A 25,292-nucleotide genomic window follows, 5' to 3' on the forward strand; every position below is an offset into this window, starting at 1 on the left:
ACATCTTACGTGACAGTGGCATATGTGGTATGGACTCGAATTATCTATGTGCTATGACTCGTCTCCGTGATACGATTCCGGGATTTGATAGTAGCGGTTTCACTAATAAGGACACCGCCCCCCCTAAATCCCAAAAAGTTTTGGCGTGTGCCCTTTTTAGCAAAATCGTCCAAGATATGGAAGTCAACTTCGAGATGACTGTCAGACAAAAAGCAGTCTTTGAGTGTCTACGGACGCCTCATGCTCAAGATTTTATGCTAACTATCCCTATTGATGGTCTTGGCCAACATATGTCTCCTGTGGAGTATCGAACTATCCTTCGTTACCGCCTCATGATTCCCATATTCCCAATTGACGAGATATGCCCAGTTTGTCGCAAGGCATGTTTGGATACCTTTGGGGAACACGCGGTTCATTGTAGAGAGCTCCCTGGTTTCAAGTATAGACATGATGTGGTTCGGGATGTTCTCTTTGATGCTTGTCGGCGTGCTGGTATATCTGTGAAGAAAGAAACACCAATGAACTTTTTGACGGACCCGCAGGATGGCAGGTCCACACTTAGACCGACTGACATTTTGGTCTTTGGATGGATAGGAGGGAAGCATGCGTGCGTGGATCTTACTGGTGTATCTCCTCTCGTTGGTTTGGGGAGCGGAGGTTTCACAGCTGGGCATGCCGCTTTGAAAGCCGCTGCGTGCAAAGTGGTAAAGCACGACAATGCATGTAGAGAAAATCAACATGTGTTTGTTCCTTTTGCATTTGATACATTTGGTTTTCTTGCACCAGAGGCGGTGGAGCTCCTCAACAGAGTCCAACGGGTCATGCATTCTAATGTCATATCTCCTAAATCCACAAATGTTGTTTTCAAAAAAATAGGTTTTGCCATCCAAAAAGGACTAGCGGCGCAGTTTGTTGCCCGTTTGCCTTCAATCGATATGTATTGAATTCATGTCCAACTGTCAAGAAATTAAAAAGGAGTTTTTATGAAATCTCAAACACCCAAAAAAAATAACCTATAAGTATTTTGGTTATCTCTATGTCTAAACCTATTAATATAACAACTTGTTAACGGAACAAATTAGATCTATTGGTAGAATAACATGTCAATATAACAAAAAAAATAAAATGAATAAGTTGATAGTTAAACATAGTAACAAAATATTGAACATAAAACTTAGGTGGCATTGCCATTGAAATTACAATTGTAGAAAGATGGATGCCTTGTTGGCACCTTGCAAGGGCAATGTGTAACGAAGTGTCTGAGTTGACTGCGGTTAATACCCATTTATAATCTCAAGGCAGCCACCACAGGAAAACATCTGTTGAAGACAATCATACCCGCAAATTTGAATCCCCTCACTCACCACCTACCCCTTCCGGCGGCGTTGCTGTTGTCTCTGCTCCATCAAAATCTCGTCGGAAGAAGAAAGAGAGGTCAGAGGGAAGCGGCCATGTCTCTTATTCAAACATCTCTGCAGCAATGTCCCGCCGCCACCACCGCTTTCTCACAGTTTCTTCCTTCTCCGTCATCACATTCGTCTACTAAACTTTCCGTCAGATTCACCGTCTCATGTTGCTTATCCTCGTCGCCGATGACTAGTGTTAATGGAAACATCGACATGCAATCCTCAGATAGGAATGAGATTAGATTAGGTTTGCCGAGTAAAGGTCGAATGGCCACCGATACGCTTGATCTTCTCAAAGTAACTCTTTCTATTCGTGATTCCTGAGACAAGGAATAATTTCAACTGATTTAATTTCTTCCAAGTTTTGATTTCAGTGTTTATTTTGTCATCTGATTTTGCATTATGTGCGACAGGATTGTCAATTATCTGTGAGGCAACTTAATCCTCGGCAATACGTTGCAGACATTCCTCAGGTGAGTTTTTCCGACCAATTTTGGTAGTTTCTGCTAAACAGCTTCGGCTACCTCCGTTGAAAAACAGATAGAATTGAATTATGTATGTTTTGCAGCTTTCAAATGTAGAAGTCTGGTTTCAGCGCCCAAAAGATATTGTACGGAAACTGGTTTCAGGAGATTTAGATCTTGGTATTGTTGGTCTTGACACAGTTAGTGAATTTGGACAGGTAAGAATCAAGAAGCCCCATATAAAGATTATACTGTATATTTATAGCTCATTTCCTAGTTTGATAAGTGCATCCTCTGTTCATTTCATGCAGCATCACTATCCTTAGTTTCTTTTGAACCATACATCACATTATATTTTGCACACAGAACTATTATGTTTCCAGCTTAGCAACTCAGATGTTTCTCAAAACATTTGAGTGCCAAATTTGTGGTTTTGTAATATAATACTAATACTTATGCGAAAGTAAGGATGCATGTAGTACAAATTGGGTAAAATTGCAAGTAATACTTGTTCCTATTTTGCTGATAAAGCAACCAATTTCATCAAGCAGAAGTTATGCATCTTGTCCTGGACTTTCTAGACACAGAAGTAAGACTGTTATTTCATCAGTCACCCAAGAGTATTTATCCACCATTGGATGGGTAATCTACTTTGAAAATCTAGTGACTTGTAGAGCGTCCTTTTGATTACTTTGATGTATCATGCAACTCTCATGTTTATTAGGCTTTCTTATTTGTGCTTATAATATCCAATATGAGCCACATTTGATTAGCAACACAATATCCCAATTCCAGTTGCAATAGGATTGGATTTTAGATATTTGCCAACTAAATTCAGTTTACTGGATATTATCTGAATCTGTTCCAGAAAAGGTGAACCCAAGAACAACAAAATTTAAAGAAGTAATCTGAATACGAAATCCAGAAGGTTTCATAGTTGAAATCTGAAAACAAAATTTACATTAAAATCAACAATTTCACAAGAAAACAGAAGGTATATCCCCTCAACAAAGGGTACCTTCTAATCTTAACATTTTTCAAAATTCTAAGCCATATATTTGGAAATTATGTATAATTGTAATTATTACCAACTCATAAGGGTAACATGGTAAAAGATAATAAATCCAGATAGACTTATTATTATGTATAAGTTTTTCTGTTTTCTTCTTTAGCATTGTGTAAAGTTTTATCTCTTAATTGTTTTTGATAGGGAAATGAAGATCTAGTCCTTGTTCATGATGAACTTGCATATGGAGATTGTCGTTTATCTCTTGCAGTAAGTAGTACTTCTCTTTTTCCAAAATAAATTAAAATAGTTACAGTTAAAATATATATATATATATATATATATATATATATATATATATATATATATATATATTTAAGTGGCTTCTTTTTCTCATGCTGTTAACAGATTCCAAAGTATGGGATCTTTGAGAAAATTAATTCAGTGAAGGAACTAGCACAGATGACTCACTGGACTGCTGAAAAGCCTCTAAGAGTTGCCACTGGTTTCACATATGTAATCATTCTAACAACCATTCTATTATATATAATCTGTGTTCCTATTATCAATCAAATCAAAAAAGTTTAAATTGTTTTTTTTTTTTTTTCTTTTTCTTGTAGTTGGGTCCTAAGTTTCTGAGAGAGAATGGGCTTCAGCATGTTGTTTTTTCAACTGCTGACGGGGCACTGGAAGCAGCTCCTGCGGTAAGACATTGATGACACAATTATTTTCGAAAATTTCACAAATTTGATTAAACTAATAGTCATTCTATTTTATAAAACTAACAAAAAAAAAAATATATATATATATATATATATATATATATATTATTAAACAGTGTATGATGTTATAAATTTATAATGATAACATTATTTGTGTTGCTTATTTAGATGGGGATAGCTGATGCTATTGTGGATCTTGTTAGTAGCGGGACCACATTGAAAGAGAACAACCTCAAAGAAATTGAAGGCGGAGTTCTTCTAGAAAGTCAGGTGAAGTTTTTATTTAATTATTTATCTATAAATCTGCTTCTTTTTTCTGAGTAAAAAGTGTTTTTTTTAGGCTGTCCTTGTTGCTAGTAAGAAATCACTACTTGGGCGCAAAGGTTTGTTGGACATCACACATGAAATTCTTGAAAGATTTGAGGCACATTTAAGAGCACTTGGTCAATTCACGGTAACATAGATTATTATACACTTTTTTCGGTGGAAGTGTTGACTTTGTCTTTTTTTTTTTGGGGGATTGAACGAGAGAGTAAATGACCATTTTACCCTTGTTGCCACTGTGATATACGTTGCAGGTAGTTGCCAACATGAGGGGAAGCAGTGCAGAGGAAGTATCCGAGCGAATTCTGAGCCAACCATCATTATCTGGACTTCAGGTTTGTTTTTGTTTTTGTTTTTCTTATTCTTTCTTTAGTTGTATTTACAAAAAGTGAAATAATAATAATTAATAAATAGAAACTAAAAGTTACATACTTTTTATTTACCCCATGTGTATATGGCAGGGACCTACAATAAGTCCAGTTTTCCGCAAAATTGACGGGAAGGTAAAAGCTGATTATTACGCAATTGTCATTTGTGTCTCCAAAAAGCAACTCTACAAATCCGTTCAGCAGCTAAGAGCTGTAAGATTTCCTCACAGCTTTTTTTATTATTTTCTATCTACTTTCATTATCTGTTCAGAATAGTATCCTACCTCCATTTCTTCCTATAACAACATATTTTTTTCTTCTTATCAAGGCATTGTACTTTGAAATATCTTTCAAGGTAGAGTGTTGTTGTGATAGGAAGAAATAAAAGTAGGATGCTATAATAATTAATAAACAAATCAATGGAAGTACGTTTATTAACTAATATGATATTGATATCATATGATATGACATACAGATTGGAGGAAGTGGTGTTCTGGTGTCTCCTTTGACCTACATTTTTGATGAAGAAACTCCAAGATGGCGTCAACTTCTTTCAAAACTCGGTCTTTAAGGTTAAGGTTTATCACTTTTTGTAAAAGCACTTGTTGGTAGATTTCAGTGTCTTGAGTGTGTGTACTCTTTTCGATCCTTGTGTTTGCAGACTTTTTTTCTTGTGATTGAGATTGTGTTTTTTATTTGGTGTTGAACCTTTTATTTTAATGTTTAATAATTTAAAATATTAATAATTTAACCACAGATCGAGATAGAATATACGTAGTATCTGATTTGTGCTTCATTGCTAGTATCTGTTTAACCTTTTTAAACAAATTAAACGAACCCACTTAAGAACACTTGATCATATAGATTGATAAAGGGAATCAATTTCACTCTTACATGACTTATAATCCATCCATGCATATGCATTAATTAATGCATATATATACGTGCATGCATGAAACTTTTTCTTTAATTTCTTAATTCCAATTATACATCGGGGACGATGAATAGAATGGACTCCGAAACGAATTCTTACCCTTCCCATTGTTCTTCCTTGTAAACAAATCAGTCACCAATGGAACCACAGGCTTCTTTTTCTTCATCACTTTTCTCTCCTTCACGTACTTTCTCTCTCCACCCTTCTCTCTCTCACCACCACTATTAAGCACTTGGCCTAAAGTGGTGGAAGTTCGCATTGCCGCCACCGCTTTTCCGGCCACCTCCGCCTCAGCTTTTGCTATCTTGGACATGTTCTTATGGAGCTCAGCATTCAAAGAAGCCAAAGCCACCTCCGTCTCAGATTCTCTCTCCTTCAATATGTTCAACTCTCTCTTGGTTTCTTCAAGCTCTGACTCCAGTTTCTTGAGCGTGGTCATGAGTGTGGGAGATGGGTTTTCTTCATTTTCTGGTGATTTCCATAAGGTTTGATCAGAATTTGGTGTAGATTTCCAAATTGGAGTTTCTTGTTTGGGTAAGGTGAAAGGTTTTGATGATGGTGATGAGTAGAGTACTTCTGTTGCTAGAAACCGTTCTCCAAAGACAGCTACAGCTTCCTTTACTGAGCGGAAAGGGCGGGAGTTGTCTACAGGTGAGTGGTGGATGTTGTCCACCGGTGGTGGTGGTGGTGGGTTTTCTGGTAGGGTTTGGGTTTGATCCATGGTGGTAATTTGGAAAGGGAGTTGAATGAGAATGTTGGTTTTGATGGGGGTGCATGGGAGGTGGGGTTATCTTATCTTTGCTTGCACTTCACATCAAGGTGGTTCTACTGTGAATGTTGTTGAGATAGTGTGGTTTCAATGGATTTTGGAGTTTCAAGGACATGGACTTCTCAACAACTTTAGCTTGTTCATTTAATCCATGTTTAAACTAAAAGTACATGTGAACTTGCTTCACAATTTTTTCTAAATCATGTTACTTAAAAATATAGAAAAATGGTTAAAATGCAAATTTAAAAGCATCCAAAAATGGTCTAAATCTCCACGGTCCGCTCTTCAAAAATTAAGAAATGCAAAATACATAAGAAAACACACAATGTTTTATAGTTTTGTACATTGTTTAAATTCTTATATTTATTTGTTTTACTAAATTAGCCGCTCTATTTCTATAAAAATTCAACCATAAATACTGTGATTTTTTTTCAATGACGACTATGGTGACATTTTTTTTTTTTCCAGGTTCACCATCTTGACATGATAAGTAATAATTTTTTCACTAAAGCCACCCACTTTAACATATCTTCTATATAACTACAATAACATCTTTTATTATTATTTTTTTTTATTGTTTTTATTAAAGATGATTTTTGTTTTCTATTTTTTTTTGTTAAGGATGGTATTTTGTTGCATCTTTTTTCATTTTTTTTTGTTAAAGTTAGAAACACAGGAAAATCACAATGTGATAGGTATATTTATTAATACTTGTGGCTGATGGCACTAAAAACTCAATGTCACAAACCATCGACATTGTTGTTCCATGAATTCTTCATTAAAATACAAAAGACAAAAATATAGAAAAAACATTTTTTTTTCTAAAAAAAACCGTCTTATAATAGATAAAAATATACAAAAAACTGTTACTTGTTGAAATTAGAAAATGTTTTAAAGTTAGATGTATTTAGTTTAAAAAATGTCAAATTATCATAATATGATGAGTTGTTGAACCGGCAATATAGGTCAGGTGTGACTTCAATGGAAAAACTAAAAATGGAACAAAATTCCGTTTTTTAACAACTTTTTACAAAAAAACCCTCATAAAAACGAAAAGTTACAAAAAATGTTATTATAGTGAAATTAGAAACCGGTTAGACTTAACCTGCTGAACTGACAATAAAGGGGTCACCATGGATTTTTTTTTTCGAACTATGATGGTTTTAATAAAAAATATGTTTTTATGTATTTTTTTCTAATAAACAAATTTTTTAAACTAAATAGAGCATGCAGTATAAGAAAACTTTTTCATTAAATAGAGCATGCACAGTAAGAAAACTTTTTCATTAAATAGAGCATGCGCCATAGAAAAACATTTTCACCTTAGGAAAACTAAATAGAGCATGCACCATCTGAAAACTTTTTCACTAAACTTTAATCACAACTCGAAAAGTTCATGATATGTCAACTATATGAAAATTTTTTCGTAAAATTTATTTATGGGTCCTATAAAATAGAAAAACTATACAAATCAATTAAATATTAATATAATTGTAAAAAAGCTCTATATAAGAGCTATTTCCATGTAATTGTTTTTTTTCTCTAGCTCCTGACTAGTCTCGTTTTTATATAAATGGTTGTTAAAAAAAAGCTCTATGTAAGAGCTTGTAAGTTAACAAGTAAAAATGGATAAGTTTTTCGATGATACAATATATAATCTTAGATAGTTACATAAATTTATGAGGTTTTTTAACATTTTTTGAAACAAAGTTCGTCACATACAATTAATACTATGTAATACGTCGTTCTTAATAGTTATCATTGCCAAACCACTAAGTATTTTTGTAACATTAGAGTTAAATAATCATCTAAATATTTATATATATATATATATATATATATATATATATATATATACACATACATGTATTGTATAAAACATGGGCCCTTGTGACGTGGACTGTGTGTGGCCGCCTACGCCCGACACACCCTTAATTGACCGGACTGTGACTCAATCGGATATCTCACACAAACAAAGGCTAGATTGAAAATGGGGCACCGATACTTGAAGCCCTAAACTAAAGATACATTATTCATCAAACCGATTTAACCCGAACTAATACCGAATACATATCGTCTATCGAGTTTAGCACCAGCACTAAATCCAGACTCAACAGTCCATATCAGGTCTATTCGGTCAGTTCGGTTCATTTTAAAGCCCGATAGGCCCATTGCTAGTTGCGTAATAGCACTAATCACGGCGAGTCCCTCCGGCGACCCCTTAACTCTCCGACGAGTTCTCTATCACACACAGACATGGCTCCGAAGAAGAAGCAGCAGCAGCAGCGGAGGTCAGCTTCTTCATCGTCATCTACCTCATCCAAAAGCAAGCCTCAGTCTTCTACCGGTCCCAAACTCCAAATATCGGCAGAGAACGAAAACCGGCTGCGACGGCTTTTACTTAACTCTGGTCGTTCGACGCCGGCTCCGGTTCATGAAGATTCTAGCCTTACCAAGGCGCAGAAGGCCAAAAAACTGTACTCTGTTTATGAGAAGCTCTCTTGCGAAGGTTTCACTGATGATCATATCGAACGTGCTCTCTCTCATCTTAAGGTCTTCAACTAATCTCAGTCAACTAACTTTATCTCTCAACTGGTTACGGAGGTTTCACAGAAAGTAGGATGTAACTACACCGAATTTAACTGCCAGTACTACCAGGAATAGGAAAATGTTGAGTGAGCAACAAATTCCATTTCAGTTTTGCATTTGAAAAGCACTAGGTTTTCACTCTAGGAGCAAATGAATTTGGGAGGTTTAGCTTCGTAAAGTTTCTGATAGTGCACATTTCTCTGTTTCTTTCAACGTATCAGAAGACTAGTCTGATTTGTTCCCCTTTTATTTGTTGAAAAGGAAAGTGCTACTTTTGAGGCTGCTTTAGACTGGCTATGCTTGATTTTATCACCAAATGAGTTGCCATTGAAGTTTCGCAGTAGCAGTGCAGTTCTTCCAGATGAGGGTATGCACAAAGCGATTTATCATGTACTCTATTATATATATTTGTTGCTACTCTTGTTCTTCAAATCAGATTGCCTTAGTGAAAACAACTATTATACACTCTTGTCCTCTATTGACACAACAGGTGGTTCTGTCGGCATCATATCAACTGCACGACATGATTGGACCCCTTTGGAGGAATCATCAGTTGCAGCTGAAAATGAAATGCCAGAAATATCAATCAAGAGTAAGGGGCAGAAGAAAGTTGATTCATTGGATTCTTTCCAGAAGTCTCAAGCAGATTGGATTCGTCAGTATATGGAGCAACAAGAAGAGGTACTCAATCAGGGTACTATAGGACATTAACCTTATATTTTGCATGATTGCTCATGACTCATTCATCTTGCATACTATTGTAGGATGAATACGAATCTTGGGAAGATGCTGTGGTCGATAAGGTATTATTGATGGTATATATATTGGCATGTATATATCTATTTTATATTGATTTCTCTTTGTAGATCTCAGAGCCAAGAAACTATGATTCTATCCGTGAGGAATATCATAGTGCTCGGCTACAAGCAATAAATGCCAAAGAAAAAGGGGATAAGAATGGTCAGCAGCAGTCTGGTCAAATAATTCGTAAACTTAAGCAAGAGTTGGCTGATTTAGGTTAGCATGAGCTCACAATGCATGTCTTCTAACTTCATTTCTCTGTAGAAATTACATTTTGTGAAAATTTTCTGCAGGTATATCTGTTGATACCTTGGCTGCAGAGTTTGAGAGTCGCTATCGTGTCATTGAGGAATCTTCTCACGAGTCCAAAAATCTTGATGCTAGTGTATGTGAGAAAGATGGTGACACGTGTTCTTCTATTGAGCAAATAGACTTGAAAGATAATGGAGCTGTTTCAGAGAGTTGTTCAGAAGATGTCTCAACCAAGGGTATTTCAGTAAATGTTCCCAGCCATGATGGAGCTGTTGTGGATGATGACTCTGGAGATATTGAGCTTGGTGATATGTTTCTAGAAGATTCATCATCTGGTCAAGTTTTGGACACCAGGATTGCGGAGCTGCAGAAGAAGGAGAAGATGAAGGAGTTGACCAGTGAAAAAAACTTGGAAAAGTTAGAGGGAATCTGGAAGAAGGTAACAATTGCTTCATATGTCTATTGAGAGTGTTTGTTTATATCTATATCTATTTACCTTCTTTCTTATGATGTTTGTTTACAAATATAGGGGGACCCACTAAAGATTCCTAAAGCCATTCTTCACCAGCTTTGTCAAAGATCTGGATGGGAGGCACCAAAGTATAATAAAGTACAAAGCACAGGAGGTGGAAGTAGTTATACAGTTAGTGTGATACGTAAAGCTAGTGGGAGGGGTAAAAACAGGAAAGTTGGAGGACTTACTACCCTTCAACTACCTACTCCTGGAGAAACATTTGAAACTGCAGAGGTATATTTTAAAGCATGACTTTTAATTGACAAGCAATATTATTTGTCCACATTTCTGATATTTTCTGTTCTAGGATGCACAAAACAGGGTTGCTGCATTTGCTTTATATCAGCTCTTTCCTGACATACCTGTTCACTTGATGATGTCAGATCCATATGCCACACTTGTTTTACGATGGCTGGAAGGTAAATAAATAGGAACTTTAGAGTTATTTATTTCTTTTACCATAATTTTTTCAAAAACCTGCAGGGGACTTATCAGGAGATGTGAAAAACAATGAAGTAGACAGAAGGGCTGGTTTTGTGGATTCTTTACTCAATACCAATGTATCTGATGCTGCTGTTTCTGTCGACTCATCTGTAAAAAATGATTCTCAAATATCTCATGTTCAAGAAGATAAAAGTTACAGATCTGTCGGTGTTAATAAGAATGTTGAAAGTAAGTTTTTTTTTGTACCTTCATAATCTTACAATAAGTATAAGTTTTAACATGTGAACCTCCTTACTTTGGGTTTTTTTTGTAGGTAATCATAAACAGGTGGAGAGTTCTTATCTTAAAAAGCAACAAGAGAGCAAGAGAAAAATGAAGAAGTATGAGGTTTGTATATTTACTCTTTATGAACTCTTTTTATTGATGGAAAAAAGAAGGTAGGCGGCATTTTACATGATATATTGCCATTGTTTTTGTAGGAGATGCTAAAAGTTAGAGCTGCTCTCCCTATTGCTGAGCTGAAAGGTGAAATTTTACATCTGTTAAAAGACAATGATGTCCTTGTTATCTGTGGAGAAACAGGTTGTGGGAAAACAACTCAGGTGAAAACTAATCCTTACGCCTTACTTTGTTGAAGTTATTGTAGATCCCAGACAATGTCCAAATGAGGAATTTATTTGAATTACGAACAAGAACACACACTAAAACACACAGTAATGAAGTGAGTATATCTGGTGGTGTGGAATGATTCTATTGGTAGAGATCTTGTTTACAAAATAGATTGAGGAAATTAATATGTCTACAATCTACATATATGCAAGAGAAACATTACCTAGTATTTCATGTAGGTCCCACAATTTATCTTGGATGACATGATCGAAGGGGATCGTGGTGGTATTTGTAACATTGTGTGCACACAACCACGGAGGATAGCGGTTAGTCAACATTTTTGTTATATTATTAGTTTATTATTCACATAAAATATAATAATGAAATTGGGAAATGTTTGTTTTGTACTTTTTATAGGCGATTTCTGTTGCTGAAAGAGTTGCTGATGAACGATGTGAATCTTCACCAGGTTCTAAAGATTCTTTGGTTGGTTATCAAGTACGTCTTGATAGTGCAAGGTGACTAAAATATATAACACTTATTTTAATTTATCTGTCAACAAAATTTTCATTTTTAAATAGAATGATCTTTTCTCATACTGACACGTGGCATGATCTTTTCTGTTTCCAGACATGACAGAACAAAGCTTCTGTTTTGTACAACTGGCATTCTGTTGAGGATGATTGTGGTGCGCTTATTCTTATTCAATAGAGAATTTCAGTTAATGTATAGGATTAGCATTATGTATTGTTTTTTTTTTATTACACAATTCTTTTAATTTCAAACTGCAGGGAAACAAAAGCTTTGCTGATATAACTCATGTCATAGTTGATGAAGTGCATGAACGTTCTCTCTTGGTGAGTTAGAATAGTGAGATTATAATTGGTATATCAATTAATTGGTGAGTCAGTAAGATTATAATTTCTTATGTCTAATTTTTTAAAAAATTTCTTTCGTAAACAGGGTGATTTTCTACTGATTATTTTGAAGAGTTTTATAGAGAAGCAATCTGCTCAACGCACACAAAAGCTGAAAGTTATCCTTATGTATGTATGATCACATGTATGCTGAAACTTGAAAATGTCATAACTCATAAATCTTTTTATTTATATTTTAATTTGTTTTCCAGGTCAGCAACAGTCGATTCACAGCTATTTTCTCATTACTTTGGTGACTGCCCTGTTATTCATGCACAAGGCAGAACACATCCTGTAACAACTCACTTCCTTGAGGACATTCATGAAAGTATAGATTATAAGCTTGCTTCTGATTCCCTAGCTTCTTTGAGATCCAATGCACCAAAACAGAAGGTATTTTACAATTTATATATCATTAATATATATAACATATTATAATTATATATTGTTTTCTTGAGTTCAGGGTGCTGCTGTTGACAACCATAGGGGAAAGAAGAATCTAGTCTTATCTGGATGGGGTGATGACTCTGTTTTATCTGAAGGCTATATAAACCCGTATTATGTTTCAGAAAATTATCAAACATACAGCGAGCAAACTCAGCAAAATCTGGTAAATGATCTTACAGTAAATTGTAAAAAAGAAACACGACACAACTTTTCAAGTTCGCCTTTTACAAATTCTGTAACTTTTTGAACAGAGAAAGCTGAATGAAGATGTTATTGATTACGATCTTCTCGAGGACCTGATTTGTCACATTGATAAAACTTACCCTGAGGGTGCAATACTGGTCTTTCTACCAGTAAGTTTATATAATGATCTTATATTCTATATTTTTTAAAATTTTCTGTATGATAGTTTATATACAAGTATAAGAATAAGATAAATCTGTTTGTTGCAACTTGCAACAGGGAGTTTCTGAAATTCACACATTGCTTGACAAGTTAGCTGCTTCTTACCAATTCCGTGGTGTAGCATCGGAATGGCTTCTACCATTGCATTCAAACATTGCAGCATCTGAGCAGAAAAAAGTGTTTCAAAGGCCTCCTGATGATGTTCGTAAGGTAAATTACACCATTAGTTTCTGTGCTTTTGTCCTTATCAAAGGGCATTTTCGTCTTTTACTATGTAGTAAAACATATTTATTAGAGTTGTTCAACTTGGAATTAGTAACATCCTTTCAGTGTGTTGTTAGTACTTTTGCTTATTTTATCCAACATCTATCATCAGTTTCTAATCAATTTTTTCTTAACATTTTAAAATGTTTTTATGTTTCAGGTAATAATAGCCACAAATATTGCAGAAACTAGTATCACAATAGATGATGTAGTCTATGTCATCGACTGTGGCAAACATAAAGAGAATCGTTACAATCCACGCAAGGTTTGTTGATTCAATACGTAATCATTAATCATATAATAAATTATGTACAATTTATTAATTATTGTAGAAAATGTTTTTGTGTTTTTATGATTTCATTAGAAACTGTCAAGTATGGTTGAAGATTGGATCTCTAGAGCTAATGCAAGGCAAAGAAGGGGAAGAGCTGGACGTGTAAAACCAGGAATTTGTTTTTGCTTGTATACACGTTACAGATTTGAAAAGTTTATGCGCCCATTTCAGGTATCTTTATTATTATTATTATTAATGTTATATTTATGCTTTTTTTTGTGGGACCCACTTTAATTTAATATGGTTGTTTTTCTTGTTTGAAGCTTCCAGAGATGCTGCGGATGCCATTGGTGGAATTGTGTCTACAAATTAAATTACTTTCTCTTGGTCCAGTTATGCCATTCTTACAAAAGGTAATTTCATACATATATGTAGTATTAGGAGTTTTTTTTTTTTTTTTTTCTTGATAATCATGTTTAAAAATGTGAATATCTTTATAAAATATTCGACTTTGAATTACATACATCTCAACAAATAAATAAAATAGGCGATAGTTATTTTCAAAAATAAACTGTGAATCACAACAGTTCTTAAATAAACAGTCATTTGCTATTTACCATTATTTTTATACAGAAGGGTAAAAAGGTCATTTACTCAGAATCAGGCATCTTATTGATATTCATGTTTTTTTTTTTTTTTTTTTTTCTCCCTTAAATAATAATATTTATCTCGTGGTTAATCATGGTCTTAGGCTCTTGAACCTCCAACAGAAGAAGCCATTACTTCAGCAATTTCACTGTTATATGAGGTTGGTGCTGTTGAAGGTGATGAAGAATTGACACCTCTTGGGTATCATTTAGCAAAACTCCCTGTTGATGTGTTAATTGGAAAGGTATGCATGCAGTTGCACACTTAATTTCTAATATTTTTCCAATCTTTTGTAATTGAATCTATTTACATTAACATAATATGCGTTCTTGATGTTTCTTTCAATACAGATGATGTTATATGGTGCAATATTCGGTTGCTTATCACCAATCCTCTCTATCTCAGCATTTTTAAGCTACAAATCACCCTTTGTATACCCAAAGGACGAGGTTTTTTACTTCTTTCTTTATCATTCAAAATACTCTTTATCTTTTTTCTTGAACGAAAAATAATAAAATAAAATATTTAAACTTCAGAGACATGCTGTTGAGAGAGCAAAGCTGGCTCTGATGACTGATAAGGTAGGTGGTACAAATGATCCGGATAATGGGAATCGCCAGTCTGACCATTTGGTGATGATGATCGCGTATAAAAAATGGGACAAGATTTTACATGAGGTCAGTTAATTTTTTTTTTTTTAATAATTATTTTAAAATCCTGAAATGTTCATCTTACTAATTCTCTTTTTGCAGAATGGAGCTAATGCTGCAGAACGATTCTGCAAATCACATTTTTTAAGCAGCTCTGTTATGTACATGATAAGGTTGGCAGTATTTCGGGTGTTTTTTTTTTCTATCCCTCATAAGTCCTATATGGTTATAGTGGCTGAATGGGTAACAATGTCTGTCTGGATAAAGTGTTGTATGCATATAGTCTGTTTCTTTTATAGACCTAATAAGTTGTCTTAATGAGAGACTAAATGATCATTTTATCCTTACATTCCAAAAAAAAAAAAAAAATTTCACAATATTCATCAGTTTTAATGTGAGAGGAGTTGGGAGGATAAACAAAGGTCAAATAGGTAAAGGGTTAATGTCTTAATACATTAAGTCAGTTTTTTTTTTCTTTGGGCTTAACTCATTAAGTCATTATGTTTGGATTGAGTAGAAAAGAAACAGCCATGTATATATTTCATGATTAAGTGCTTAAACCATTAACCTCCTTAAGTGGAAAAGAAAAAAACCAGTTAAGAGTCTTTACTTCATAACTTGCCCTAATTTTCTAACTTATACTCCTACATGATATAGGGATATGAGGGTACAATTTGGAACATTGTTGGCAGACATTGGTCTCATTGACCTCCCAAAAAATTATCAGGTAACTTCATTCATATCTTTTAAAATAATTTATAGATATGCATATATTATTATTTACAATTGGGCGTATACTCTTTTGTCAGATTGGGGGTAAATGGAAAGAGAAACTCGACTCTTGGTTTTCAGATACTTCACAAACATTCAATGTTTATTCAGATCACTCTCCACTCGTGAAGGTAGTTTGCTATTCGTTTTCTTATCACTAATAGAAGGGTGTAAAAGTAAAAATTCAGGGGTGGTGTTTTATTTTTTTTATTTAAAAAATATATGTATATTTGCAGGCATTGCTTTGTGCTGGTTTATATCCTAATGTAGCTGCTACAGAACAAGGTATCTCTGAGAAATCTTTGGGTACCCTTAGACAGTCTGTGGGTCCCACAACTGATGACTCAAATGTATGGTTTGATGGAAGAAGGGTAGTCCACGTTCACCCTTCTTCTGTTAATAACAACTCAAAGAAATTTCAGTATCCATTTCTTGTTTTCCTTGAAAAGGTATGTATGTCTCCATTATGATGCAATTGTTCATTCATCTTTAGGATAAATGCAAGAAGTAGCAACACACTTTCATTTACTTTTGTTAGTTATAACATCTTGCTTTCATTTCTTTCTATTACAACATTGTACTTTTGATTTTCTTCTTCTTTTTTATTAAGTCATTATAGTTTGAAAAATCTAGCCAATTATGTATTTAGATGAAATTGCTATAATTGGGTAACATTATATAAAGTATAATGTTGTAATAGGAAGAAATGAAAGTAGGATGCTATGATAAGTGAATAAACAAAAGTACATTGCTGTTTTTTTTTGCATTACATGAATATAAGCTGAATTTTAGGTGTAAGATTCTAAGTTTTATCCTATATTTGATCTTTTTAAATATTTGTAGGTTGAGACAACAAAGGTTTTTCTTCGAGATACAACCATCACTTCCCCCTATTCAATTTTGCTGTTTGGTGGTTCTATGAACATTCAACACCAGGTATAAAACAAGGGTATTTTGGTCTTTTCATAAAAGAAAATGAAATCCACTTCCTTCCACCCTCCCACCCCAGGAATTCAATGGTGAAATCCATCCATCAACCATAATTTTTCAAGAATTCCATTCCGGCTTTTATAATTGGATTCCAGTTAGTTAATTACATTTGCTATTTTGCAGACTGGTCTTGTAACCATAGACGGTTGGTTAAAAATGGCTGCACCAGCTCAAACTGCAGTCCTCTTCAAGGAACTTCGGCTAACCCTTCATGCAATTCTGAAGGAGCTAATTAGGAACCCACAGGTGTCATTTCTTTAAAGCATATTACATTTTTGGCCCCTGAGTATAACTGATTTTTTCAAATCTTAGTAGTCCCAAAAAGTTTTCTTTGCTCCTTATTTGAGGCTCTTGTAACAGTTCCCAAACATAGTCATTTTATGTTGCAAAAACCTCAAATAAGGATCAAAACTGTGAAAATCAGCTACTCAGTCAGGGACCAAAAATGTAATCTACTTTTTTCTTTATTTTTGCTTCTAATTTATGGTTACTTTATCTGATTAGATTATTTGTGTTGTTATTTTGCAGACTGGGAATATTGCTGAAAATAGTGTCATCCAGTCTATAGTTCATTTACTATTAGAAGAAGATAAACCAAAAACTTGATATGTTACATTCAAATGCTTTTTAAAAACCAACCAATTGCTAGTTGACACATGGCGTTTAAAGATATCAGTCTCTTGGTATAGATTCATACTAATTAGCTTTTTGACATTGAATGATGATAATAATTCATACGTACATGTACAACTTCACAATTTTGTGTTTAAAGAGAAAAAGAATGAAGTCCATGTGTAAATTAGTTTCTTTGTGCTTGATATATATATATATATATATATATATATATATATATGTTTTTCTTTTTGACTGATCAAAAATAGATACACGGTTGTGATAAAATGTGGTGCATTGGATAATGTTTGTATGGGCTTCTGCCATATCTATTTGATGTGGTAATAATTAGACAATCATCTTTCTTAACAAATTCTATTATTTTCTGGCTATTTGAGAGTTGAGTCAAAGTTGTGCTCTAGTTAATGTAATTATAATAATTCTTTTGAGCTATTTAAGCTTTCAATCGAATTTGACTATAATATAATAAGATATATGTGAATTCTAAGATTTAAGGATGTCAAAAAGTCTCGTAGGACCATCTAGGAATGGTAATGGGGCGGGTTCGGGGCGGGGCATGGATTCCCAAACCCGTCCCGATAACTTTCGGGTATCTTATCGGGGCGCTCCATTGGGTTTCGGGTTTCCCCGTCGGGTTTCGGGTATCTTATCGGATTTACAACAACTGATAACGAAATCTTTATTCTCTTTTAGGGTACCCAAATGTCTTATAAAATATACATGTTCTAGCAACTCTTTTAAATTAAAAACATGATGCATCACTTTAATAAAATAAACTGGACGTTATATAAAAAATTATTTGATTTAAGTTTTGTTTAATACGTCAAAACACATAAAAATGATCATTAACACCAAATTGTTAATAACTAAAAAAATTGTCCACGATAAGTATTTTATATTTGAACGTGTACAATTAACAATAAAATTTTTTGAACATATATATATATATATATATATATATATATATATATATATATATATATATCGGGGCGAGCATAACCCACTCCCTGCCCCGAACCCGATAACGACCCGTTACCCGACCCGAAATGATCGGGTTTCGGGTTTCCCCGTTGGGTTCGGGTTTTTTTTGCCATCCCTAGGACCATCATATGGTGTAAGAGAGTATTTGTATAAAAAAATCGGGCTCGAAGCAGGAGGAAATGTTAACCCCCGTTTTAATTTTAGGGGTAATGGCGGGCGTGGTTAGTCTCGTCCAGAACTCTCCATTGGGGGCTCTATTAATATATTGTATATATTAATTATATAAATATAATAAATAATAGCATCATTTTAAGCTGTCAAAATTTAGCAAAACATAATGTTTTTAAGTTATTGGTATAACATTTTTAAGACGTCATTAAATTTTTGTTTACTACAAAAATGTTCCCTATGGTATGTATTTTTTCTAGGTTTTAGTCAAAATCCTAACGTTTTTGGTTTCGTGGTCCTTTTGGCCATGTTTCTATTTGGAAATTGTTCCTCCGACTTAACTCCCATTAAGTTGTTACTGTTAATCCCCTAATGTGTCTCCCATGTGAGAGTATATTCGTCTTTACACTTTTTAGGGACCATTATTGTGGATGAAAAAAATTATATCCCTTTTAAATATGGTCCCCACCGTTGCGACCTTCCCGAAATATCTTTCTTCTTCCATTTCTTCCTCTTGAGCTCTTACATAACAATGGTGGTTTGCTTTTGTGGAAAGCTTGCAGTGGTGAAACATCATGGACCTTACTGAATCCCGGATGGAGATTTTATGCTTGTCCTATGAACGATTTTGTTTGTGTGTTTATTGAGTGGCTTGAACTGCTAATGTGTGCTAGGGCTAAAGTCAACATACCTGGTCTGTTAAGAAATTTGAATAGAGTGCAAGAATGGTGCAATTGATTGGTTAGCAAGAACATCTTGGTGGCAAATTGCAATGTATTGAAGGATAAATCTTTGAAGCTGAAAATCTATCTATTTGTAAGTTGGTTTATGTTTGTGATTGTTATGTTTGGTATTTGGTCTGTGTAGAGGTTACAATTAGACAAATAGGGGTGTTCCGCGGGGAGGGGGGGGGGGTTTAATAAGTGATCAAGGGTATTAGTGTAAAAATGAGGTTTTTATGTAAGTTGATTGATCATGTTTGTTATGAATTATGTTGTTAATGATATATATGGTATGTTGTTATGAATTATGATTTGATTATGTTATTATGAATTATGTTTTTAATGATATATATATATATATATATATATATATATATATATATATATATATATATGGTATGAAAGTATGAAAATGTGACAAAATAAGCACATCAATAGAACCAAAAGTACATACCAAAATATGTATCAACGTATAACCAAAATGTACCAAAATAAGCACATTAATAAAACCAAAAGCACATTACCAAAATATGCATCAAAGTATGACCAAAATGTACCAAAATAATCACACTAATAAAACCAAAAGTACATTACAAAAATATGTATCCGAATTTAACCAACTTGCAATGTCATGTGTATAAAAATGTGACCAAAATGCACATTTCATTAACCACATCGGTAGAACCATAAGTACATTTGTAACACCCAGTTTTGAAAGTACTCGGTTGTGGTCTCGGAAGCCAAAGGGTATGGGCGATTTGGTCTTTTATGGGTCTCGGGTTTTATCCGGAAGGTTTTAGGCTTGGGGGCGTGGCTAGGAGCGTAGGGCATCCCACCACCTTTTCATGGATATAAAGTTTGTCGTAAACGGACTTAGAATGAATGAGTTATGACACTTTGAAGTTATTGTCAATTTTAGCCCCTAATGGAGTTTTGTGACAAGGCAGCACCATGCATGCAAGGAATGCGTATGTGTGGTTAGCTGGGTATGCCTAGTGTAATCTGGGTTACGCCCAACGTATAAGGTTATATGGTCATAGGTGCGGAGAGGTGTACTCCTAGCGTACGCTCAGAGTCCCTAAACCCTAATTTTTAAGGGTATGTCACCATATAAAGAACATTATACCCTGAAGGATCGGCCTCCTTCTCACCCTTAGATAGTTTTCACGAAACCCTAATCTTCTTTGAGTGTTCTTGGAGCTAAGAAGGCCATTAAAGATCATTTTGGGGTTGTGGACCCATTTTCCAAGCAAGTGAAGAGCATAGCAAGGTGGAGGATCAAAGGAGAAGCAGTAGATCCAAGATTGTGGTTCCATTTCAAATCATCTTGAGGTATAAAGTCTGCAACTTTCCTCAAGTATGCTTAGATCTATGTGAATGGAGTTTTTGGACCTTTTAGGTCCCAAGAATGGACCTTTATGACTCTCGTTTTCTAGGTCCAGGGTTGCCACCCTTAGTGTCATATGAGTCCCATAAGCAGTAAAGTTTTAATCTTTAGGGTTTATTTGTGACCATGCATGAGATCTAGCCCTTTCCATGGAAGTTTGTTGTCACATTTCAAGTTTGGGCTCATTTGGTGGGTTGCAAGCCACCAAGTAATCAACTTTATGGATTAAGACGTTGAAGACGACTTGGATCTGTCATTGTAGCTTCTGGAATAGAGTATTAAGCACTTAATGGGAAAAGTAGCTTAACAGAAGAGTATGTTGGGTGTATATGCAGGTACGTGCAATGTACACCACCTTTGGGTCTTTGGGCTTGGTGTGTTTTGGGCCTCGGGTTGGGCTAAACAATGGACTTTGGGTCTTTGGGCATTAGTGGGCCATCAGAAATCAAATGTTTTGGGCCAAGAATATGTTTGGGCTTTGGGTAACGCCCATTAAAAGGGATTGGACCCAATTTAGCAAATCGGGCCATTAGTGGGCCAATAGTGTGCTTGGAAAGCCTACCTAGTGTTGGGCCTATTTGTATTAATAGCTTTGGGCCTTATATATGGACCAAGTTAAAATAGGGGTAAAATGGTCATTTTACCCTAAGGAGGATAATTGATTTGGACTAATTGTCATTTTGGGTAATGGTAGCTCGGAGAGTCGAGAGACCTACAGTTCGGGGATCCGCCAGCTAGCACTGAGAGGTTTATTCGCAAAGTTTACAATCGGTTTGTGAGGTGAGTCTCCTCACTGTTTGTATGGGTCGAAGGCACCAACATCGACCCATTTAGTTTATGTATGATAGGAAGACTTGGGGGTTAGCCTTAGGCATTACGTATGAAGGACCAAAAGGTGGCTCCTGGCACACAATATGTTATCATGTATGGTAGGAAGACCCAGGGGTTAGCCCTAGGCAATATGTATGAAAGACTAGGAGGTGACTCATGGCACACTATATGCCATTATGTATGAAAGACCAGGAGGTGGCTCATGGCACACTATATGTTGATTAGCTAAGTAGATTAGTATGTATGCTAGTTGTCTTTGTGATGCTTACATGGAAGATCAGTAGATGGCTCTTGGCACTTGTCTGTAAGACCGAGGGGGTGGCCCCAGGCTTGGCAAGAAAGACCACGTGCGACATGTGACATAAGGGCAAGATTATGTTTGGCACATAGCACCTTACTTGATTATGGATATGTTTGATATGTATAGCTCATAGCATGTATAACATGTATGGCTCAGTTGGAATGTATGATATGTGGTATTTGGGGAACTCACTAAGCTTCGTGCTTACGGTTTACAGTTTTGGTTTCAGGTATCTTCAGTTTTCAAGGAAAAGGAGTTCAGGACGATTGCAACACATTCACCCACGTCATTCCACATTATGTGATCCTTGGCATTATACTATGATATTTGTTTTAATTGAAATGTTTTCAATGTTTGGAACAAAATTATTGAAGGTTTTCTTATATTAAAAATGAAAATTTTGGCCTTGTATTTTGGGATGTTTCAACATTACCAAATAAGCATAAATGTGTAACTACACCATACATAATCACATCATCACAACCAAAATACAATAAAAGTGTCATTGCACCATATATAAATGTCTAACCAAAAAAGTGTCATTCATCCCTTTGTCTATCTTCCCATTAAACACTTCACACATGTTTGAAATCAACACATCAGAAATTGCTCTTCCTGTTGTACATGAAATAACATAGAATTAATACAATTAATGGGAAATTGAAATATATAATTACCATATTTACCATATTTACCTAAAAAATGACTTTTTGCATAGTGTGTAGGAGGAATCTGCCTCAACCACTCACATACCCCCTATTATAGTAGCCAAACTCCCTTATCAAATGGTCAAATTTATGAATGGTGGTTGTTGATGCACACTACCATAAAATGGTCCCTATAGTCAGTTTTGTTTCCACCTCCTTCTCATATTGTCATGAATATGTTTGAGACAATACATGTGCTCAACATTAGGAAACAATCGAGCAATTGCAGTCATTAAACCCTACATGAATCAAAAATCAATAACTAGAATTAAAAACATACATTGAAAATAACCAATTGTATAAGTATGCCTTACTTTTTTCCTGTCAGTTATGAAAGTAAAATTTGAGTTTGTTCCAAGCTCTAAGTCATCCCTAAGGTTTTCTAAGAACCACTTCCAGCTACTTGTTTTTCCAGACTCAATAGGTGCATATGCCAAGGGGTAAATTCCATTATTGGAATCCAGAGCTACTGTTGAACGAACCTAACTAAGGGATGATCCTTTCATGAAGGTATCATCCAAACCTAATAAATCCGTAATTCATGCCTTGAAACCTTTTTTAATGGACCTAAGCAAACATACATCCTTCTAAATTTCCTAGTAGCAGAAGCATGGTTAGACTGAGAACATACATCTATCTTTACTATGGTGTCTAGGTTGGTAGTTTAAAGTTCAAGAACATAGTCCCTCAACAGTTCATATTGTTTTGTGTAGTCACTAGTAACATGTTTTCTTTTCAAGTCTTTTGTGTAGTCCTTCATTTAATTCTTTTTTACTTTTAAATTTCAGACCAACAATGAAAGATACCTTGTGTATTTCCCCAAAGTTGCACCTTTTTTCTTTTCCAAAATTTTTGATAAGAGCTCTTCTTTGTCTGTCTTGGTATGATCCTTCATCCAAAGAATCCTACTCCTCATTGTTTATCACTCCCATGTCTTTAGGTTCATTACCAACATGAACATCATTAATACATACTCCTCCTTCCATATCACTGTCAACATTGAGAATGATGTCTTCCACGTCTACATCCACATCTTGGGTATTTTTTCCCTGGTCCATTGTGTAGTCCTCCTCATCATCATCTTCAGAGTGTTTCAATTTCTCAGGAGCCTCATCATCTTTAGAGTTTAAAATCATATCTTCATACTCTGCATCATCATCTTCATTCCTAATTAATGATTCCAATAGGTTATCAAAAAACTTATTAACTTGTTCATCATCATTAGCAGGGGGTGTTGTAGCATCCTTCAATATGATCGTTATACTGAACACCATTCATATCATCCCTACTTGGCTTGTAACATCCTTTAACACCCTCATTATCCATAACACCTGTTCTAGCATCATGAATATTATCAACATTTTTACTAGTAGAACCTTCAACACCATTATTATTTAGAACACTTGTTGTAGCATCATCAATATTATCAATAATCTTACTAGTAGAACCTTTACCTGTTGCAGCATCCTGATCACATGTCTTTTTCTCTAATTCATCAATGTCATCTAAATTAAGCCTCTTGTTACAAGAACCATCATATGTTTTGGAGTTAACAACTCTACCCCTTCAATACTCTAGTGAGAAAACATCAATTTTACTCCTAAAAAGTATCAAAGACATGTACTCACCAATATGCTCATCATTAACATGGTTCATATTTCCCAACGAAGATTCAACATGAACCTTAGTCTCTTGGACATCATATTCAGGTAATTCCTCAATCACAACTTTACCTTTTGCATTTGGAGACATAAAGTAAGTCAGTAAATTTGTCTTCCCATGTTCTGTGTAAATCTCAATCAACTTGTTATGTGGAATATATTTAGATAGATTGATAACATCTTGATCATTCCTTAAAGCTCTGAGACTAAATTGAAACTCACCATTGGGTATCTTAAAATGGTAGTATATCACGGGAGAGTTTGAGACATTGACTTCATTCATTCGTAGGTCTGGGTAACCAAGTTCAAGCATTATAACATCAAGTTCATGTACATAAAACTCATTTATGTCCACATAATCAGCATAACCAACTTCATCTCTAATGTATTTTATATCAAGTAACTTAGTAAACTTCCCATAATGGTGTAGCTTAATACTAAACCATGTCAGTCCACCCACTACAATAAACAATACATGATAAGAAAGTCAAAATTTTACATTTCGAGTATGAAAATCAAAGGGAAATGCTTTATAGGGAAGTAAAAAAAACATAACAACATACCATATGTGGATGATACGTCAAAAGCTTCATTTTTTGGTTTGATTTGCCACATTACATACACCATTTCGACTGGAAATGTATGAAATCACCTTATCTTTGTTGATTGATTATGGTTTTTGGATAAGAAATGAGGGTGGGAGGTTTTTACAAGTTGTAAGAGTGGAGAAGAAACAGTGAGGAAGGTGAGGACTTGACGTGCTTTGGGATCGTAAATGACGGTATATACATTAAATTAGGTGTTGACATATCATTTTCAAAAGTGGTCCTTAAAAGGTGAAAAGATGAATGCACCCTCATGTGGTAGGCACATGAGGGGGTTAACAAAAAAACAACTTTACGAGAGTTACGTCGGTGGACCATTTCCAACATGAAACATGGCCAAAAGGACCACCAAGTAAAAAAAAAATCAAGGTTTAGACTAAAACCCTGAAAAATGCATACCATATGGACCATTTTGCAGTTTAATCTAGACAAAATTGCAAAAATGTTCTCTGTGTTTAGTCAAAAATTGTCAACTTTAGTCCACAAAGTTTTGGACTAGTATCACCGGTCCAAAATAGACTTTTTATTGCGGTTTTGGTCCAAAATTTTTTAAAAACATTTAGAACGACAAATTTGCCCTTTAAATTTTGTTTTTTCATTTTTTTATTACACCAATTAAAAAAATTAAACAAAATACCATCAAATCTCATCCACTTTCTTTCTCTCTCTCTCTCTCTCTCTCTCCACAAAACGTCTCCCTCGTTCTGCTTTTTAGAAAAAGGAAATAC

At 34.7% G+C, this 25,292-nt stretch overlaps 3 protein-coding genes across 4 annotated transcripts; 2 read left to right on the forward strand and 1 right to left on the reverse strand.

Moving 5' to 3' along the window:
• The first annotated feature begins 1,261 nt into the window (after positions 1-1,261).
• On the forward strand, positions 1,262-5,046 carry LOC145015249 (ATP phosphoribosyltransferase 2, chloroplastic-like). Its single transcript, XM_078973704.1, has 11 exons — positions 1,262-1,703; positions 1,820-1,879; positions 1,975-2,088; positions 3,081-3,146; positions 3,285-3,392; positions 3,497-3,580; positions 3,767-3,868; positions 3,939-4,052; positions 4,177-4,257; positions 4,384-4,503; positions 4,766-5,046. The coding sequence occupies exons 1-11, from the start codon at positions 1,452-1,454 to the stop codon at positions 4,859-4,861; spliced, it is 1,197 nt and encodes a 398-aa protein (XP_078829830.1). The 5' UTR covers positions 1,262-1,451; the 3' UTR covers positions 4,862-5,046.
• Positions 5,047-5,132: 86 nt separating this feature from the next.
• On the reverse strand, positions 5,133-6,018 carry LOC145015250 (uncharacterized). Its single transcript, XM_078973705.1, has one exon. It carries the CDS (start codon positions 5,943-5,945, stop codon positions 5,265-5,267), a length of 681 nt encoding a protein of 226 aa, XP_078829831.1. The 5' UTR covers positions 5,946-6,018; the 3' UTR covers positions 5,133-5,264.
• Positions 6,019-8,134: 2,116 nt separating this feature from the next.
• Positions 8,135-17,367, forward strand: LOC145014714 (RNA helicase family protein). 2 transcript variants are annotated; one of them, XM_078973144.1, is made up of 33 exons: positions 8,135-8,546; positions 8,844-8,949; positions 9,073-9,263; positions 9,347-9,385; positions 9,449-9,599; positions 9,677-10,074; positions 10,165-10,383; positions 10,457-10,568; positions 10,633-10,821; positions 10,907-10,980; positions 11,073-11,195; positions 11,442-11,528; positions 11,620-11,720; positions 11,833-11,890; positions 11,994-12,059; positions 12,166-12,248; positions 12,332-12,512; positions 12,583-12,729; positions 12,818-12,919; positions 13,029-13,181; positions 13,396-13,500; positions 13,600-13,740; positions 13,833-13,922; positions 14,261-14,401; positions 14,508-14,606; positions 14,694-14,834; positions 14,910-14,980; positions 15,465-15,534; positions 15,617-15,709; positions 15,815-16,027; positions 16,422-16,514; positions 16,692-16,814; positions 17,097-17,367. In XM_078973144.1, the coding sequence occupies exons 1-33, from the start codon at positions 8,250-8,252 to the stop codon at positions 17,172-17,174; spliced, it is 4,335 nt and encodes a 1,444-aa protein (XP_078829270.1). In that variant the 5' UTR covers positions 8,135-8,249; the 3' UTR covers positions 17,175-17,367. The 2 variants fall into 2 exon arrangements, with proteins under 2 accessions (XP_078829270.1, XP_078829271.1); XM_078973145.1 differs by having other exon boundaries at positions 8,445-8,546; positions 8,849-8,949.
• The last annotated feature ends 7,925 nt before the right edge of the window (positions 17,368-25,292 follow it).

This window comes from Lactuca saligna, chromosome 9 (assembly GCF_052625555.1).
Source record: "Lactuca saligna cultivar CGN05327 chromosome 9, ASM5262555v1, whole genome shotgun sequence".
Lineage (NCBI taxonomy): Eukaryota > Viridiplantae > Streptophyta > Magnoliopsida > Asterales > Asteraceae > Lactuca > Lactuca saligna.

Bases quoted from the DNA above. Each gene is read 5' to 3' on its own strand.
- LOC145015250 (XM_078973705.1), bottom strand. From the start codon at position 5,945: ATGGATCAAACCCAAACCCTACCAGAAAACCCACCACCACCACCACCG.
- LOC145015249 (XM_078973704.1), top strand. From the start codon at position 1,452: ATGTCTCTTATTCAAACATCTCTGCAGCAATGTCCCGCCGCCACCACC. The intron at 3,581-3,766 runs GTAAGACATTGA...TTGCTTATTTAG, and splicing joins CACTGGAAGCAGCTCCTGCG to ATGGGGATAGCTGATGCTAT. The intron at 4,258-4,383 runs GTTTGTTTTTGT...TGTATATGGCAG, and splicing joins CATCATTATCTGGACTTCAG to GGACCTACAATAAGTCCAGT.
- LOC145014714 (XM_078973144.1), top strand. From the start codon at position 8,250: ATGGCTCCGAAGAAGAAGCAGCAGCAGCAGCGGAGGTCAGCTTCTTCA. The intron at 11,529-11,619 runs GTTAGTCAACAT...TACTTTTTATAG, and splicing joins CACAACCACGGAGGATAGCG to GCGATTTCTGTTGCTGAAAG. The intron at 14,402-14,507 runs GTATGCATGCAG...CTTTCAATACAG, and splicing joins TTGATGTGTTAATTGGAAAG to ATGATGTTATATGGTGCAAT.